Source organism: Saccopteryx leptura, chromosome 1 (assembly GCF_036850995.1).
Source record: "Saccopteryx leptura isolate mSacLep1 chromosome 1, mSacLep1_pri_phased_curated, whole genome shotgun sequence".
NCBI classification, from domain to species: domain Eukaryota; kingdom Metazoa; phylum Chordata; class Mammalia; order Chiroptera; family Emballonuridae; genus Saccopteryx; species Saccopteryx leptura.
In genome coordinates this window covers 164,969,977-164,988,802 of record NC_089503.1, presented here as the reverse complement: position 1 = coordinate 164,988,802, position 18,826 = coordinate 164,969,977, and the positions used below count along the sequence as shown (strand labels likewise).

General features: G+C 43.1%; 1 protein-coding gene across 1 annotated transcript in view; it reads left to right on the top strand.

The window, feature by feature from the left end:
• The window catches only part of CRB1 (crumbs cell polarity complex component 1), a 59,170-nt gene extending 46,362 nt beyond the window's left edge, over positions 1-12,808 (top strand). The window contains exons 7-11 of the mRNA XM_066360133.1: positions 2,512-3,059; positions 4,463-4,628; positions 5,724-6,630; positions 9,080-9,208; positions 11,554-12,808. Of these exons, the coding sequence (XP_066216230.1) occupies positions 2,512-3,059; positions 4,463-4,628; positions 5,724-6,630; positions 9,080-9,208; positions 11,554-11,806 (2,003 nt within the window). The 3' untranslated portion in view covers positions 11,807-12,808. The remainder of the gene's footprint in view (positions 1-2,511; positions 3,060-4,462; positions 4,629-5,723; positions 6,631-9,079; positions 9,209-11,553) is intronic.
• Positions 12,809-18,826: the final 6,018 nt, after the last annotated feature.

The window sequence follows — 18,826 nt, the reverse complement described above, 5'->3', positions numbered from 1 at the left end:
CTCACACACCATCAGGAATGGAGAACTCACACTCCATCTTCCCAGAAATTCCCTCAATGCTGTTCCCTCATATTGACCTAAAATATGACTACTGATAGCCTTCATTGATTGGCAGCATTGTAACTCTTGAAGACATTAGGTCTCTTCTTTTGAGAACACTCAAATATTTGAAGAAAAGTATCTTGTCCCATCCAAGCCATCCCTCTGCCCCTCTCAGCATACCCAGCTTCTTCTAACATTTTCCTGATGACGTTGTTTTCAGACACTTCATCAGCTGCTTGTTTTAGAAGAAATTTGCTTATCTGGTTCTTAGAGGTACTTGATGATGCTGAGTGCCTGACATGGGGCTCAGACTTCCCTCCTCCTATGGGGTGTTCCTTTACTTCTCAGCTTGTGTTGTGTCGACGTTTCTGCAGCCACACACTCTGAGTTGTTCTCGCTCCTGGTGCCTCAGTGCCCTGCTTCCCTCCATCCTAAACAATGAGGCCCATTTGGACCGAATCGGCTGTTATTTCCTCTTCATCTAGTTCATCCTGGTGTCATCCACAGACCATTTAAACTTGCCAAAGGCACTTTTAATTATATTGTCACCCCTATTTGTGACTTATCAACAACACACATGAGAATCATGATGCACATTCAACACACATTGCTCCTGAGCAAAAGCTAGTCAGAGCTCTGAAAATGTAGCCTTTTGTGCAGAAGGTCTTCAAACACAGAGAGCTGCCTGAGTGGGTTTTACTAAAGTGCAGCTGAATTATGTCTTCCATTCACCCAAATGCCAACTAAACCATGAAGACTTTTCAACATGATAACATAAGCTCTTTTTCCGGGTTAGGATTGGGATGTAAAAACTTGAAGACAGCGTAATCTTTAAGAGAATACCCTTGTCAAGTTTGTTAGTAATTTCTAGATTGCAAAACTCAATGGTCCATCTTCAGTCCTCATCTTACTTGACTTCCCAGCAACGGTGAACAGAGTAGATAGACCACGTCTTCTTCTTGAAAACTTTTCACTCACTAGGTTTATGGGACCTTGCTCTCCCTTGGTCCTTCTATGACACTGGCTCCTTTCTCATTCTCTTCTTTACTTCCAAATGTCAAATGCTTAAGAGCTCTGTCCCTGAACCTCTTCTTTTCTCTCTATATGGTCACTCCTTGGGGATCTCACCCAGTGTTATGATTTCAGTACCATATCAAAAAATACCATAGAGGTTTTTTTTTTTGGTTACACATTTCCAACTGGATATCTCATATGGTATCTCAAATTTAATATAGACTCTTGCTTTCCCCCAAAAGCTATTTCTCCTCTATCTGTCCCCATATCTATGAAGAGAAACTCCATGCTTCTTGTTGCTTGGGCCAAAAACCTTGCAGATAAACTTGCCCCCAGGAAATTCTACTGGTCCCATCTTCAAAATATTTCCAAAATTTGAGCACTTCTTGGTATCTTCATCATCCCCACTGCTCTGAGCTACCATTGTTTCTTTTTTTAATCTCTGCAATACTATCTCTTTCTTCTTTTTTTTTTCAAATATTACCTTCTTGAAGAGTTCTTCCCTGGCTACTTCATTTATGACGGCAACTCCATGCCTATCCCCTGTTCTCCCTGTTCTGTTTCTCTGCTTGACTTATTCTATTCCAATGGACCTATCACCAGCTCACAGAGAGTTTGCATCTTGACCTGTGTCTGGTCAGTCTAGTCTGGAATATAAACCTGTAAGAACAGAAGCTTTTGTTATTACTCTATCATCAATGCTCTTGAAAGTCAGGGTTCACTTTTTCTCACTTTCAAGAGTTTTCTTGTGGTGACACAACATCAACAATATTGCCACGTCAGTCAGTGCATTATGAACTTCTCTGACCACAGGAAACGCTGGTGACTGAAGTACCCAGCTTTGCCGTTTCTCTGTCCCCCACACTTGTTCTTCTCCCAAGCAGGACCACAGAAGGACGACTCTTCTTCCTTTGTCTAACTGCTTTCCCTCATTCTTATTAGGTGTATTACCCTAAAAGAGGATTTGCTCACTGAATTCTTGACTTCTGTTCTTTATAGGGATAATTAGGCTTAATGACGTTTGGTTGAGCATGTCTTCCAATAGCAAAAATGGTGACTACCTGAATACTCTGCTTGCAGATATTGAAGGACAAGCTCTCGCCCCCCGCCCCCACTTTCTTCCACTGAGTTTGAATAAAGTAGAATCTGACATTCCAGCTTTAAGCCCCACCTTTTTACGGTAGCGATAAAGTGGTTTCTACAGTTATCTGCTTCCTCTTTTCTGATTAGCAGGTCACAACTATATTCTATAAACCAAAATGTAGATCTTTTCAGAATAATTTAGACTCAAAAGGACAGAAAATCAGGCCAAACTGTAATGCTATTGAAGACGATTTCCTGAACTTTTAAAAATATCTGTTTGTATTTGTATATATATTTCATCTTCTGCCTCTTCTTACTTGTGATTCTTACGATTTTTTTCTTTGTTTCTCCTCTTCTATTTTGACATTGAAGAGTTTGTAGCAGGCAGATTTGGCCAAGAGGACTCCACTGGATATGCTGCTTTTAATCTTGATAGGAGTTATGGCGAGAACATCACCCTCTCAATGTTTGTGAGGACACACCGACCATCAGGCTTGGTGATAGCTCTGGGGAACAACACTCATCAATACATCTGTGTGTGGCTAGACCACGGCAGGCTAGCGATGCAAAGCCTAGGGTCCTCTAAAGTGGGAGTAAACCTCATTCTTAGCAACGGGAATGTCCACTTAATAGCTCTGAAAATCAAGACAAATAGAATTGAACTGCATCAGTCTTCACGAAACCTAGGATTTATTTCTGCTCCTACGTGGAAAATCCAAAGAGGAGACATCATCTACATTGGTGGCCTGCCTGACAGACAGGAGACAGACCTTTATGGTGGGTTCTTCAAAGGCTGTATCCAAGACCTAAGATTAGACAACCAAAATCTGGAATTCTTCCCAAATTCAACAAACAATGCACCCCACAATACAACTCTTGTCAATGTTATCCAAGGTTGCCCGGGAGACAACATGTGCAAGGTACGATTCTGCATACCAATGGTGTCCATGTTGTATGCTGAAGCTTTATTTTATTAAATAAGAAACATCATAACTCTTCTTTGTCTTTGAAGATGATGTTTCTGATCCCCCAGCATAGACTAGTATCATCAATATTTTCCCAGCCAGAATGCAGGATTTTTATGAAGCCATAACCTTGACCTTCCAGGCATCATGGTCTATTTAATCAACCATTTACATACTGACCCTATCCCCGCAACAACCAAGTTACCTAAGAATAATTGTATTTTATTTCCCAAATTCTTAATGGTATCTCAGAGTTTTAACTGAATTCACTCTTTTGGGAAGAAACAGTTGAGTTTATCTTAAGTGCTCAACTACACATGTCTTGAACTTCTATTACATCAACAAGTTAAACAAAAACTTGAGAGGTAACTTCCTTCTGGGAGAATTGAATTTGAAATTCTCTCAAATAGAATTTCTCAGAGCCCATCTCTCACTCTCTATATTTTATATGCTCTTCTAAAAGCTACTTAACTATGTGAATTTGTCATCTCTGCATAAACTTCCGACAGAAAAGAAGCAAACACATTTATATCTGGTGAACATTTATTGAGCTCGGACCATGGTCATGGACTGAGCTTGCTTTTAACTATATACAAAAATGAGTCATTGTAACATATTCCCATACGAACATGTGCAATATGCCAGGTATTATTTTACATGGATCTGTCCATTTAATTCTGTTGAAAGACTACTGTGCAGAGCAGGCATTATTATCCTCATTTACGTTATTCACAGATAAGGACACTGAAGTTTATAAAAGGTTATGTGACTAACCTAAATCACATTAATAGTGGATCTCGGATAAATACAGTCTGAGCCATCAGAAATTCCTTTTAAAAACTCTCATTGGCAATACTGTGTGAGAATAATAATAGTAGTATGTCCCTGATTTGGAGGCAGAGCAGCCGTCCTGAGACCCGAAGGATCCAGGTACCAAGCTTCCCCACTTGGCTTCTTGATAGCCTCTTAAGTTCCTCATTGATGAAGACAGGAGTAACGATCTCTACCTCAAATGATAATGAGTGCCAATGAAAGTACCTGGTGATTTATAAATTACAGAGAAAGCTATTAAACCTTTTATAATTCTCAAGTTGTTGGAGATCAATTTTATACGTTTTTTTCTCTCATTCTGTATCTACCTACCCAGTTCTATGTCTTCTCTCTCTCCCTTTTTCTCTGAAAAAAAAAAAAAAAAGTTGGCAATGGTCGCAGTTTCATTTTAACCAGTAGATAGAAAAAGTATAAAATGCAAATTCGTAGAAAATTAGCATCTAGAACAAACAGACACAGGGCTCTCCCTCAACCTTTCCTTGTTTACTGTCAGTGCATTTGATGCTGTTGGTTTCTTTTCTGCTCAGTCCAACCCCTGTCACAATGGAGGCATCTGCTATGCCCTGTGGGATGACTTCTCATGCTCCTGCCCTGCGAACACCATGGGGAAGACCTGTGAGCAAGTCCAGTGGTGTGAACACGGCCCCTGTCCCGATGGAGCCCAGTGCCAGTTGGTGCCTCAAGGATTTGAATGTAGGTGAAGTTCAATCTTATCATTCATCCAATTAAGTTGGGTGTTTCTGTTGTTCCACGAGTCAATGCAGAAATAGAATGCAGGCAACAAAAGCAGCTTACGGAAGAAACTGGAGGGGGGGGGCTGTTTTCCCCAATATGAGTAGAATCATAAACCTAGTAGGAGTGATTTCATAGGCCAGGCGAACCTTATGGGTTTCTGGGGTTTTTTTGGTCATAGTAATACCAAACCTGGGTCCTTGATCACTTCAAGCTAATTTCTGAAGAAAGAATTCACCAGGTCATATTTGGCTTTGCTTTTCTTGTTGCTGAGAAGACAGAGCAAAGATGCTGGTTACCACACTATTTCTTCACTGAGGCCTTGGGAAACTCACACAGTCTTCACAATTTGAAGCTTCCTTTGCAAAATAAGGGTGAAATATCTGCTTTATGTGTAGATGAGGTGTGCGTGTATATGTGATGATTATACGACCGTACATGTGGAAAACCAAAGGCACTAGGTACGCAGGTAATGTTTGCCCCATGAAACTACGATGTAGGCACATTCTTGGAGTTTGCCAGGTAGGTCACTTGGAACTGACTTTTAACTGCTCACTCGTCATCCTCATCACAAACCAGACTCCACGGTTAACTTACTGTGTCACCATAGCCAGATGTGGGCTTTCTTTGTGCTAGACTTTGTTATGTATAACATGAATAATCAAGGCTTTACTTGGGGGAGCAAATGTAAAAATAAATACAGGGAAGTACTTGGATTTCGACAGAGAAGAAATGTCTGCTTTGGGATTTGATACCAGACCATCCGGGTTTGCCATTGTGCTTGATGATTTATTAGCTACACAGCCATGAGACGGTTACTGAGCTTCTGAAGGTCTCAATTTCTCCTATAACATAGGGATGGTGATTCATAATAAGCCTGTATTCAAGAATTCTGTATCAGAAATAATATAAAGGCACCTAGCACAGGGCCCGGCACATATCAGACAATCAGGATATGATGGAAGTGTCAGGAAGATCATTGATATTCATAAAGGGAGTTAGGCAAACATTAGAGATTTGATCAAGCTGCTGATTGGCCCTGCCTCCTCTCTCTAGGTGTCGCAGATGCGGTTTTCACCGGGCGAAGCGGTGCAATACTATTCCGGAACAGCGGGAACATGAGCAGAGACCTCACCAACCTCACGTTTGGTTTCAGAACACGGGATGCCAACGCCACCATCTTGTATGCAGAGAAGGAGCCTGCATTCCTTCATGTTGGCATTCGAGATTCCAGATTATTCTTTCAGTTGCAAAGTGGCAACACTTTCCACGTGCTGAGTCTGACAAGTGTCAAAGCCGTGGATGACGGCGGGTGGCATCGCGTGACCCTTGCCATGACAGACCCACTGGCCCAGGTGTCTGGGTGGCAAATGGAAGTAGACAATCGAGCACCTTTTGTGACCAGTGCAGTGTCCGCTGGAAGCCTCAACTTTCTGAAGGAGAACACAGACATTTCCGTGGGTGGCCGAGCAGTTGACAACCTGCCAGGCCTGCGGGGGTGTCTCAGCACAATAGAAATTGGTGGCATTTATCTCTCTTACTTTGAAAACAGTGAAGGCTTTCTGGCTAAGCCTCAGGAAGAGCAGTTTCTCAAAATCTCACCCAATTCAGTGGTGACCGGCTGTTTGAAGTTCAACTCCTGCCACTCCAACCCTTGTCAGCATGGAGGAAGCTGCGAAGACATCTATAACTCATACCACTGTTCCTGTCCCTTAGGATGGTCAGGGACACACTGTGAACACAACATCAATGAATGCCTTTCAGGCCCCTGTATCCATGGCAACTGCTCCGACGGGGTTGCAGCCTATCTCTGCAGGTGTGAGCCAGGATACACAGGTGTGAACTGTGAAGTGGACATAGACCATTGCCAGCATCACCAGTGTACCAATGGGGCCACCTGCATCAGTGACATGGACGGCTACTCTTGCCTCTGTCCTGGAAATGTCACAGGAAAATTTTGCAGGTGAGCATGGAGTTTGTACAAAGCTCAGTCTTTGGAGCCCTGCTCTGCATTTGCCTTGTTAAGTTGTAGAGTGTCCTCCCCAGTATGCATGTTTCATAGGCTGTGCTGAATAGGACTACCGTGGGTCATTTCCCCCACAGTCTGCATGTGGACAGACAGGATCGCACCTGCAGGGATGTTCTGTAAGGAAGTGGTAGTGTTTGGATCTTACTCCGGGCAGTGCGTTTTCTCAGGCCTCTTTGTTAGACTATTTCTCATGACCTCAAGTCCTAGAGTCTGACAGACTTAGGGGGTCTCAGGAAACAAACACATTTAGGATACACGCACAAGCTGAGATTTAGCACTGGTGCAGGAAGCATGAGTCCTACTTTTCAAACAGTGTCTTTGGTTATTTCGGGCAGGTAGATCTTGTAAACTCATCAAAAGGAGACTACAGTTTCAAAAAGGTGGAACCATAATTCGCAGATAAATATAAATGAACATGTTTGATAACTGTATCCAACTCATTAATTTAATGAGGGAAACATTAAGATATAAAAACCAGTCAACTGACTGACCTGGAACACTGAGGTTGCCAGTTCAAAACCCTGGGCTTGCCTGGTCAAAGTTCATATGGGAGTTGATGCTTCCTGCTCCTCCGCCCTTCTCTCTCTCTCCTCTCTAAAATAAATAAAATCTTAAAAATAAAAGTCAAAGGACAATCTAATTGTTATATATATATGTTTAAAATTGCATATCTATTACATATCTATTAAATATTTATATCATAAATACATAATATGTTACTGCCCATTTCAAAGTATTCCACAATTTTTTTTCTAAAACCACAAAAGCAGCACTTTTCTCCTTACACTACAAACGCAGCAAGCGCCTCCATTTTAAGTTACATAAACAGAAATGAAAATGAACACGTTCTTGCTAAGTCACACTACTTCAATATTTCCACTCAAGTAGAGTTCGTTATTGCTTTTATAACTCATACGGCTTCAAGATTCACTAAACAACTGAGTCCTTATGGGGAGGAGAGAGTGTGGTTATTAACAAGGAAGACATTCGCAGACTTTGGTTGGCACACCTGGGGTGGTTGGCAGCTTGCACAGATTACAATCATTCAGAGGGGGTACCTTGCTTTGATGAATCTCCTGGCTGATATACCAAGTAGCCGTGGCCATGAGAAGATGTATTATTTCCATAAGGCCTATTGTTGTACTTAGCCGATGGAGGGAAGGTGCCATGTTAGGGGCTACGTGTTGACATTCCAGGAAGATGTCATTTTCATGAGTTCACCCACTCACTTGCCACCTGGGAGACTGGCTGTTTAAAAGCCAGAGACATTCAGGATCAAAATTAATAGTATGGCCAGGGTGACTTTGGATAAGTAAAATAAACATATACGCCCCAGTCACTAGTTCTTTAGTATTTTTTTTCCGCCTAATTCATCAAAGTCAAGTTCTCAAAGATTAAAGTTCTCAAAAGTACCTTCTAATGAGATTCAGAAATTGTCTGTTAAATGTCAGATGTATACAGAGCTCCCTATTTGCATTGCTAATTGACCTCTTTCAAAGCTGGTTGACATTTTTGGCTCTTTTGAAAAGTGCTCATGATATTTCCATTTTAAAGGGGAATTGATTAGCCCTTATGGGAAGAGACACACTTATCACCGTCTAAGTCTCTCCATATTAGCTGCCGTACCCACAAAAGAAGATTCAATTCATCTGGTATTTCCTGAATATTATTTATGCATCAGATGCCTTCAGCACCCACCCCGAAAACCTTTTTAATCAGTCCCCTTCATACCCCTGAATGTTGTCTTGTGATCAAGTTCTGCTTAGCTTCTGACCTTTTGTTCTGCCTTATGTAAGGGTTCATCCCTACATCCATCTTTGTTACACAAAAGAGCCCCCTTGCTCTGAATTGGCATGTTGTTATCCCTGAGTGCTATTCACAAACCTGCTGGACAGCATTTGGCTTCCGTTCAGCTAAGCTATGAATGACTAGAGAGGGAGCAGCAGGTGCCGGCCAGGCCACTCGAGTCCGGTCCTGAAAAACCAGCAGAAATCACACGGCCGCTCAAGCACCAGAGAGCGGGCCTGCCTCCCCTGGCCTTTGTAAGGATGCCCTTTTCCTATGGCCTGGGTTGACGTATCAGCAAAGCAGCAGCCTGTCTAGCTCTTAGCTGGCACCCATGGCACAAATCTGATGTCACCAAAGGAAACTGCCGACGTGGAAGGCATGCCCCTGGCTTGTGGCTGCGCCCTCCAGAGTTTCATGGAGAAAATGCTTCCCGGACCACACAGCACAATTAAGCATTTGCAGCTCAGCTGGCCTGAGAACTTAATGACTTTGGCACGGGCTACATATATAAACTCCCCCCCGCACCCCCCCCAAAAGTGTTTCGAACGAAACATACAAGATGAACAGCTGTGGCTGTCGACTTTTATCTCTGCAGGCACACCAGATTACCCTCGACAGTCTGTGGGAACGAGAAAACAAATCGCACTTGCTACAATGGGGGCAGCTGCACGGAGTCGGGGGGCGAAGCCGCATGTGCGTGCTGGCCAGGTTTCACCGGGGAACGGTGAGTGCCAGTCTGGCCTCGAGGAGGGTGCTGGGAGGGAGGGCGCGGCCATCCAGACCCTATGTCTCCTCTTAACTTGTTAATCTCAGTTCCCAGAGAAAAAGCTTGGCTGAAACAGGTCCAGCTAGAGCCAAACCATTAGAAAAATAAGAAAAATGACAGTGTAGGTCAAAGGCAAAGAACACGTGATTAGCTGAGACTTCACACAGGGAAGCATGCTTTTCGAAAATGGAAAATGTGCTATTTTTCTTTTTCGTTTGTCCTTCTGGATTCCTGGTTCCCACTAACTCGAACATGCCATGCTAGTTGTGGTTACTGTGCAAGTAAAATTAAATATACCTAAAAGGTTGCCTCATAGAATAACCCGGAACCCTAAAAGTATATACGTTTGATCCAAGAACAACACAGGTTTGAACTGCGCAGTCCACTTATATGCAGATTTCTTTATAGTATAGTCAACGTAGTTTCTCTTCCTCGTGATTTTCTTAATAATGTTTTTGTTTCTCCAGCTTACTTTATTGTAAGAATGCAGGACATAACATATGAACTTGCTAACCCTCTGTTTGTTATTGGTAAGCGTCTCAGTCCACAGTAGGCTATGAGTGCAGTTGACCCTCTGCATCCACAGATCCCCAAATCCCCAAATGCAGACTGAAAACAGTATTTTATGTCCCAACTTTTTTTCCTTTTCATTATTAGCAACAGATATTTACTTTGTGTGCCTGCGTGTGTGTGTGTGTGTGTGTGTGTGTGTGTGTGCGCACGCACTTTATACAGACACACATGCAGGAACAAGTAAATTGTTCTTGGTTTGTGCATCTGACTAAGGTGAAGAAATGTACACTTCAAAGAGGGAAAAATTAGTGTACCTGTTGGTACGGAAACACCATTCAACCTTTCAGAGTTTCAGATGCTGGCTAGCAATTTTGATAAAGTAATTCCTTTGTGATATTATTAGTGGAGGCATCTCCTGTCATCATGACGATGCAGCTCTTTCTCCGTTTTTACAAAGCAGCAGAAAATCGAGGATACACTTGCATTGTACCCCCGAACACTCGATACTAGTCTAGTCCTTGCTTTCTGCACTTGGCAGAAGTACTCGCTAGGGAGCCGGGGTAACTCTGGGCAGTCTCCCAGGGCCCAGGGCGTGTGACTTCTGTAGCACCCAGAAACATTGCAAAGCTCTCCCCTGACAAATTGCCTCCTTTTCTGTCTGGTTCAACCTGCATCTTCCTAGGGGCACCTGGCAGGTTGGAAATGATGGACAGTGTGAACACCCTGGACCCCCAGACACAGAGCACTTAGCGGGCTCCTTCCCCTTTGTCCAGTTTTGCTCAGACCTAATCAGAGGACCTTCCTTCCAGCCCAGACGCTTAAGCCAAGAAAGGATAAGGACATGTCTCAGCGATGCTTGGCATCCAATGGGATAAGAAGCTGTTTTTTTTTTCTGGGAAGAAGCCTCTTTTTTTTTTTCTTTTTATCTTGGCCCGGCCCTGCCAGCCACCACATCCCCTTGCAGTTTGAGCCTGGCTCCTTCCCTGTCAATGGTCCGTGCAGTGCATGCAAGGTTAACATTTTGGAGATGGAGAATTAGACATGATTTACACCAAGCGTCAACACTGTAGAGGAAAGAACACTTCCAATGACCTTAGAATTGATATCACTTGCTTTGGAATATTTGGCTTTTGAAAGTCCTTCGATCTGAACATTTACACATTATACTTAGCTACGAATCCCAGATTGGCTGAACTTAAAATAGCCCTAGAATGAGTGAAATTGTCTAATGACCTACTTTGCTTTTTGATAAAATACAGGAGTGCAAAGGAAAAGAATTCAAGCTCACCAACCCAACATTTTTTTTTTTCTGTTTTCAATAAGCTTTTTCCCCTTAGCCTTGGGGCACATTGCATAGAATCCTGACAGTTTGAGGGTAGGTCTGCTGTCTAGACGCCCTGCTGGAAAACTCAGCCTCACTCTTATGGCTCTTTGGGGTGCCCCCAATAAACTGACCTTCCATTAGGTGGCAAAGAAACTAATACCGTGGGAGGAGAAATTGTTTTTTTCATGGCTCAGTTTTCTCTGGGTTTCTAAATATTTTACCTGTTTTTCATTCTAATGAATGTGTGTGTGTACGTGTGTGTACAACAGTTTCTATTAAACTCAAAATGCGTTGAAGGAATTTGGAGAAACATCTCCCTCATTATTACGTATACATAAATTATACAGCGATCGGGAAATGACAGTACTACTCTAAGTAGATGAGACCCATTTTTTTCTATCCTTATTTCATAGTCAATTTACTCAACAGGGACCCCGGGTTTCTGCTGTCTGCGTTCATTTTCTAGGTGTGAAGACGACATTGATGAGTGTGCCTCCGACCCGTGCTTCCACGGGGGCATGTGCCAGGACTTGCCCGGCAGGTTCCGGTGCCTCTGCGACCTGGCCTTCGCCGGCGACCGCTGTGAGGTGGACGTAAGCGGCCTCTCCTTCTATGTCTCTCTCTTACTGTGGCAGAATCTCTTCCAGCTTCTTTCTTACCTCCTTCTGCGCATAAACCATGAGCCGGTGGTTGAGTGGGGTGGCCAGGGAGGTGATTAATGCCCATGTGAACAGAATCAGACTTCAAAGACATGAATTTCAAGCCTTGACTCACTTCAGATCTCTAAAGAAACCAAAACAAAGCAAAAAACCAGAAGAAAGAAAATTCTTAAAAACTGAAATAAATTCTAGGGCTATTTTAAGCACACGACAAACATATCACGAGTATATCAACTATTGACAGAGTACAGCTTTCAATGTAAAAAATATATATTATTTTCCTTACAATAACCAGTGATATCTCATTACTGACTGTATTTAGTAGAGATAATCATTCTAAACGCATCCATATTTGAATGCCCTCTGTATTAAGAAACCATTCTATCCCCCATTACACTTTTGTGTGTTTTTAAAAATGTAAATTGCCCTCATTCACCCTAATCCTAATTCATCCATGTTTTCTTAAACCCATGTAGACAATTTTTTAAATGACTGATTAAACTTCTTATAGTCATCTACATTTTTATACAAAGCTTTTCAAATTAAGTGGTACCAGATATATATATATATCAGGGGGAGGGAGAGAGAATGCAGGGAATTACATGAAGTCCCTAAAATTGCAGAGAGAAAATTTTATGATATAATAGGTATTACTACTCAAATCATGGCTCATCAGGCATAATTTATGATTTCATAAAACTTTCCTTCTTTCCATAAAATGACAGATAAATCATTTCTTCATTGCTTTTTCCTGGAATACTTTCTATACAAATATAATAACTTATGTCAATTGCTTCTTAATTGATAAGCTTATTGACATTTCTATCAAATGGATTAATTTGAATTTCTTTCAATGCATACTTAATACAAAATAAGTATTACTGTGTATACACCCACCAGAAAATGGATATTATAACATAGGCATGTCTCAGAGGCATATTTTTCTAAAATTTTCAAGTAAATTTATCCTCTTTAACTATCTTTCTGGGAAGAAAAGCAGAGTACTTATTATACCCAAAATATGTTTAAAATTATGATTTTTTTAATAAAAAGTAACCTGAAATGGCAGCTCCACAAAGTAAGTTAATGAAATATACAAAATAAATATATATATTCTTGCTTAGCTTTAGGAGAGTACATGAAATAGTCATTAGATAAATAAGTTTATTTGCTAATATTTCTATTACTTCCATTAGCATGGTACCATTTATACTAAATATCTTTGCATAGATGCATACCCTTCCAGAGGGGACATTATATGCGTCCACTGAGAGGGAAAACAATTTGTTAGTTTAGAAAGCAACACCAATGAGAACAGCCTACCATGTTACCATTTTACAAATGTGTCTGTGTCTTCAGGAGCTGCCCTGGTTTGACAAGGCGAGGGCGATTTCTTCCTTGGGTAATACAGCCAACACTCCTTTCGCCCTAATTATTTTCAAGAAAGTTGGTTGTTGTTTTTTTCTGTGAAGATGACCAATACCTAAAGATACCACTGAAAACTAAAGGATGACAGAGCCAACTGTCAAAGCAAAGGAAACATGTTCAAACTGGTCAGTCGTAATAGCGTCTAGTCAGCAAGTTCAGCTCCTGTAGAGCAATGCGGTCCCGCCAAACTGGGGGAGACTGATTTTGGACTCTTCCCTTTACATCACCCACGGCCCTCACAGCCAGTTAGCATGGGCCATCCGTTATCTCAGGTGATCTGTTCCAAAGTCAGATCTTGTGGCAAGAGATGAGGGGGAAGCCTCCCCATCTATATTTGCACTCCCAAATATTTGAAGCGCGAGCAAACTGGATTCTAGCCAAAACCCACAGGCAGGGTTTTCACATTTGTGCCCTTTTGGACACGTCTGTAAATTGTTCACTTCCAGCCCATCCCAAATGGGGTCTCTCCACCTCCAGATACAGCGAGGGGCCCCTCACCATCACTTCCTCTGTGTGACTCGACCGCCCCTGCCATCTCTGTCCTTCTCCATGAGTCTCTGTGTTCTGAGTGTCTTGTGAGATCTCCAAGTTAAAGGCAGAAGTGCTGCCCCTTTTGTTTTCCTCCTTCTGTATTTTTGACTGCGCCATGGGTGACTGTGGGTTTTGCACCTTTGCGCAGGAAAATAAAACCTTTGGTTCTGTTTCTCGCCCTCTCATCCTCCGCTAACCATCTTCATTTGCCCCCGGCCGTGTCTTGCATGGTAAGACGTCCAGAGCTCACAGGCCCTCTCTCTCTCTCACGCGCACATGCACATGCACATGCTCACACATCACAGCAACGAACACAGAAGCCCCAGGGCTCAGCTTCCAGAACTGTGGTCCCTCCCCAGAGGGGTCACTGCAAGGAAACACCTGTGACCATCAAGGTCGAGGTCGAGGTACTTTCCTGTTCTGTCAATCACCCCATTGCAGTTGGCATTCTGGAAGTGATTATATGCCTAAGTGTTCTGACTCTTGGTTTATACCATCCATGCCCAAGCTGGCCAGCCAGGGTTCAGCCTGGCTCGAAGGAGGGGCCATCTCACATAAATGATAGAAATCCACATAGACACCTTCAGACCAAGCTTCTGAAACATCACCTGCATGTAGGTGAATGCAAAAAACTTCCTTCTGTGCATTTTTAAGATTGAGCATTTGAACTAAACAGGACCGCGTCCGTGGCTTTGGCCATGTTTTCTCCTCCTTTGTGTGTGTGCATGGAAAGTGGTTTTCGTACAACAGGAAGGCAGAGGAATGGGGAGGGCCAGAGAAATTCATGTTCTGGCAGCAGAAAGAAACCCTTAACTTCAGCTAACATGACAGAGAACTGGCTCGGGCCAGGGTTGTGCTGTGACAGCCGGTTTTAAACACTTGATTCTGTCAACAGAAGGGGAACCAGGGTTTTTCACCTTCCCGATTATTCACAAAATTGTGTTTAAAGATCTTTTAACCATTTCTGGGTTTTTAAATAAAAGTTATTTGTCTCTAATTTTGCAAAATTAAAATGGAGTTTTTTCTGGAAATGGTGTTACATAAAATTTGAGTTTAGTGATTTAAATAGCAAACTAGTGAAGAAAAATGTACATATTTCTACCATCAAAATTATATATGGACTATTTCACTGTTGTACTTTACTTATTTAGTCAGCAAATGCTTTGTGCATCCCTACTATGTGCCATGCCCCTTACTAGGTACTGGACATTCAACTGTGAATTAGACACAAAGCTTACTGCCAAGCTGAAAGTCTGGTGGAGGATGCAGGTAAGTGGAGGACCGTTCTTATGTCCGTGGTAGGATGCATAAGCACCAGTTGTTATAGAGCTTAGAGGAGGGGTATCTGCCCCATCTTAAAGGTGGATGTAGAAGGTCAAAGAAAATCCCAAAGTCCAGGCTGAGACTCAGAGGCAAACAAGCATCAGCTATGGCAGGAAATGGAGCAGGGAGAGTGCTCCAGGCAGGAGGAGATGCAGGGGTAGACAGTGTGGCTGGAACATGAGGGGGAGGGGGCGGAACCCGGTAAGAGGAGACTGTGGGAACCAAACCTGAGTGCGTCTCGTGAGCCAAGTCAGAGACCTGGGCTTTTCATCCGAAGAGCAACAGGGAGTCTTAGAAGGAGTTCAAACAGAAAAGTGACATGCCCACACATGCACTTTGGAAAGATCACTTGGGCTTCGCGTAGAGAATCGATTGAAGGAAAGGCAAGGCTGGACCCAGAATGACATTCTAGGAGCCTGCTGTAGTGATGGAGACAGAAGGAAAGGACGTCCTGAGCCGCCTGATGAAGTCAACATGCACGGAGAGGGGGACGGATGAACAAGGCTGGACGCAAGCAGCACCACCTCGTGTTTGTTCGGGAGAAGTATAGGTCTGAGGGGGTGGACAGTTAACTTTGGTAAATATTATTTTAAAATGCTGGTTGATTAAATAAATAAATCAGTGGGAGGTCCAGTGGGATATCCTCATGAAGTTACTAATTAGTGTGAATGTTCATCTGAAGTTCAAGAGACACAACTAAGCAGGGTGACATACTTGTTACCAAATGAGGAATTGTGAGGTATTTGATAATACAAATAAGAATTTATTCCTAGTGGTGTAACAATGTCAGATATGTAATGACTCTTGTCAGTCTGTGTTTTTATTTTTTAATTTTAAGTTATATAAGCATAGTCATAATCGCTGGTTTGAAGTCCTCATCTGCGAAATCTAACACCTGGGTTAGAATTCTGGTTTGTCCCTAACGATTAGATTTTCCTTTTAATGGGTCTCATTTTTCTCTTTTCTTTTTCTTTCTTTCTTCTTTTTTTTTTTTTTTTTTTTTTTTTTTTTTTGGCTAGTAATTTTTTATTGTGTCCTGGGCATTGTAAATTATGTGTGGTAGAGATTAGGGATTCTTTTCTCTTCCTACAGAAAAAAAAGCATTGATTATTTTGTCGTAGCGGAAAGCTAATTAGCTAAATCACACTCCCAGCTCTGACAGTGCCCGCCAGAATGGTCCAGCATTGACATCTCTGCTTAGTTCTTTCATCTGTAGCTGGGCTGCCTGCAGTCAGCTCCATGTGGGCACAGCTTGGGGCTCTGTCAGAAACCAGAGCAGAAATTATTTGCAGAATGTGAAGCTCTTCCTCAGGGGAAGAATTTCCACGTTATTCCCGAGCTGCTGTGAGGGACCCTGAGTCTTGTCTCTGTTTCTGTAAGACAGAAAATTGCTCATTCCTCTGCTAAGTTTTAATCAGTCAGTATGGTGTCTGTTGAATCCAGTGGGATAGAGAGGAAAGAAAAGAAAAAACAAAAACAGTGCTCTTTCCTGTTCTAATCCCTAAATCCCCGAAGGGCATTTTAGAACCAATGTAAGGTGAAGGGGACGTTTTCTCCAGAAAGCTAAGATTCAAGTGAAGCATGAAACAGCCTTCATGTGTTTGAATAGTTATGAGAAGTTGACTTGTTCTATATTGTATCCAGAGAGCAGAAATAAGACAAAAGGGCCGAATTTACAGAACAAAGATTTCAAGTTGGCATAAGGAGAAAAGCAATGTCCGTAATGTAACACATTAATTTGTACCAAAGTAAACTCCCAACCCAGGAAAGACTTAAATAGACTCTTAAGTCACCGTATGTCATGAATATTTTAAAAAAATATTTGTCCCTGCCTGACCAGGTGGTGGTGCAGTGAATAGAGCATTGGCCTGGGATGCAAAGGACCCAGGTTCTAAACTGAGATAACCAGCCTGAGTTCAGGGTCACTGGCTTGAAGCCCAAGGTTGCTGGCTTGGGCCTAAGGTCACTGGCTTGAGTAAGGGGTCACTCGCTCTGCTGGAGCTCCCCAGTCAAGGCACATATGAGAAAGCAATCAATGAACTAAGGTGATGCAACAAAAAATTTGATGCTTTTCATCTCTCTCCCTTCCTATCTGTCTGTCCCTATCTGTCCCTCGCTCTGTCTCTCTGTTTCTGTCACACACACACACACACACACACACACACACACACACACACACACAAATTTGTTCCTGATTGAGAAGTGTATGGACCTGGCCATGCCTAAAACATCTATGATTAGCTGACTGAACACAACCAATGTGCACTTTGTACTTCTAAAATATTTCAAGGTCATCGCCTTTATTACTCATAACCAGCAGAATTATAGGCTAGGTTTAGACATTACATTGACATTTTTTAGTTGAGTGAGAACATGTGATACAGAGAATTTAAAAAGATGTGTGACATTATATCAGAATGGACAGGGCCCCCGCCCTCTTGGTGATGGGGCTGTGACTTCTCTGCAGGAAGAGGTGTGGTTGGATTGTTCGAGTCCATGCCCTTTCCGTCCTTCCCCTCCGAAGCCAGTGAGAGCTGGCCTCTGCTGCAGCCTGGGGAAAGCCCATTTGAAAGGATATGTGGCTCATTCCTCTTTGAGCCTTAACTCCTTCCTTCGTTCTTCTTTGCCTCATCGAAGGCCAGGGAGGCCTTCCTTGTCTCCTCCCTTACCCAATCAGCGCGAGGCAGCTTCCTGTCCCAGGGCATCCCAAAATGTGCCTCTATCCTAACATTTAACAATAGCAATAAATGGAGGATATATGTAGAGTGCTTACTCTGAGCCAGGCGCTACTATGCTAGGGTCAGGGCACCCATGTCATTGTCCCACTTTATGGATGACAGTACAAGGTCAGAGAGGGGTTAAGTACCTTGTCCAAGGTTATTGGTTCAGAAGTTGCAGGATGAGCCTTCAGGCCCTGGGGTGTACACACCTCGTACCCACGAGCCATGAGCCATCCCGCAAAAGCCTTTATAAACCTGCCTACCGCTCCATTCTGTGAGCCCCTGCAGCGGTTCTGTTTAACTCTGCAGCTGCGTGGATGCCTCAGGACTCACTGCAGGAATGAGTGAGTGGCTGAATGAACACTCTGTGATGTTGCACAGAGGAGGGAATGATGTCATTTCCAGGGGTGAGGAGGGCAGCCAAAGTTTCACAGGGAAGACGTTCCATCCAGGTCTTCAAGAACCAACAGGAGGCCCTGGCTGGTTGGCTCAGCAGTAGAACATCGGCCTGGCGTGTGGGAGGTCCGATTTCAATTCCTGACCAGGGCACACAGGAGAAGCGCCCATCAGCTTCTCCACACTTCCCCTGTCCTTTCTCTCTATTTCTCTCTCTCCCTCCTGCAGCCAAGGCTCCATTGGAGCAAAGTTGGCCCAGGTGTTGAGGATGGCTACACAGCCTCCACCTGAAGTGCTAGAATGGCTCCGGTTGCAAAGGAGCAATGGCCCAGATGGGCAGAGCATCAACCCCCTGGTGGGCATGCTGGGTGGATTCCAGTTGGGTGCATGCAGGAGTCTCTCTGACTGCCTCCCAGCTTCTAACTTTGGAAAAATACAACAAACAAACAAACAAACAAAAACAAAAAAATAACCGCGACCAGGAGTATTCTCAGCAAAAGAAAAAGTGCATTTTCCTCCCTGACATGATTTTGTTTGGTTTGTTTGCCCGTTACTAAAGTGTTAATCCTATTGTTTGTTGCTGGAGAAATTAAGCCCCGAGCCCAGCAGCCTATACCACGCAGAGCGCTCAGGAGGGCCCGCTCTGAATGCCCTGTGATGCATATCACTGACTTCGGCTTTG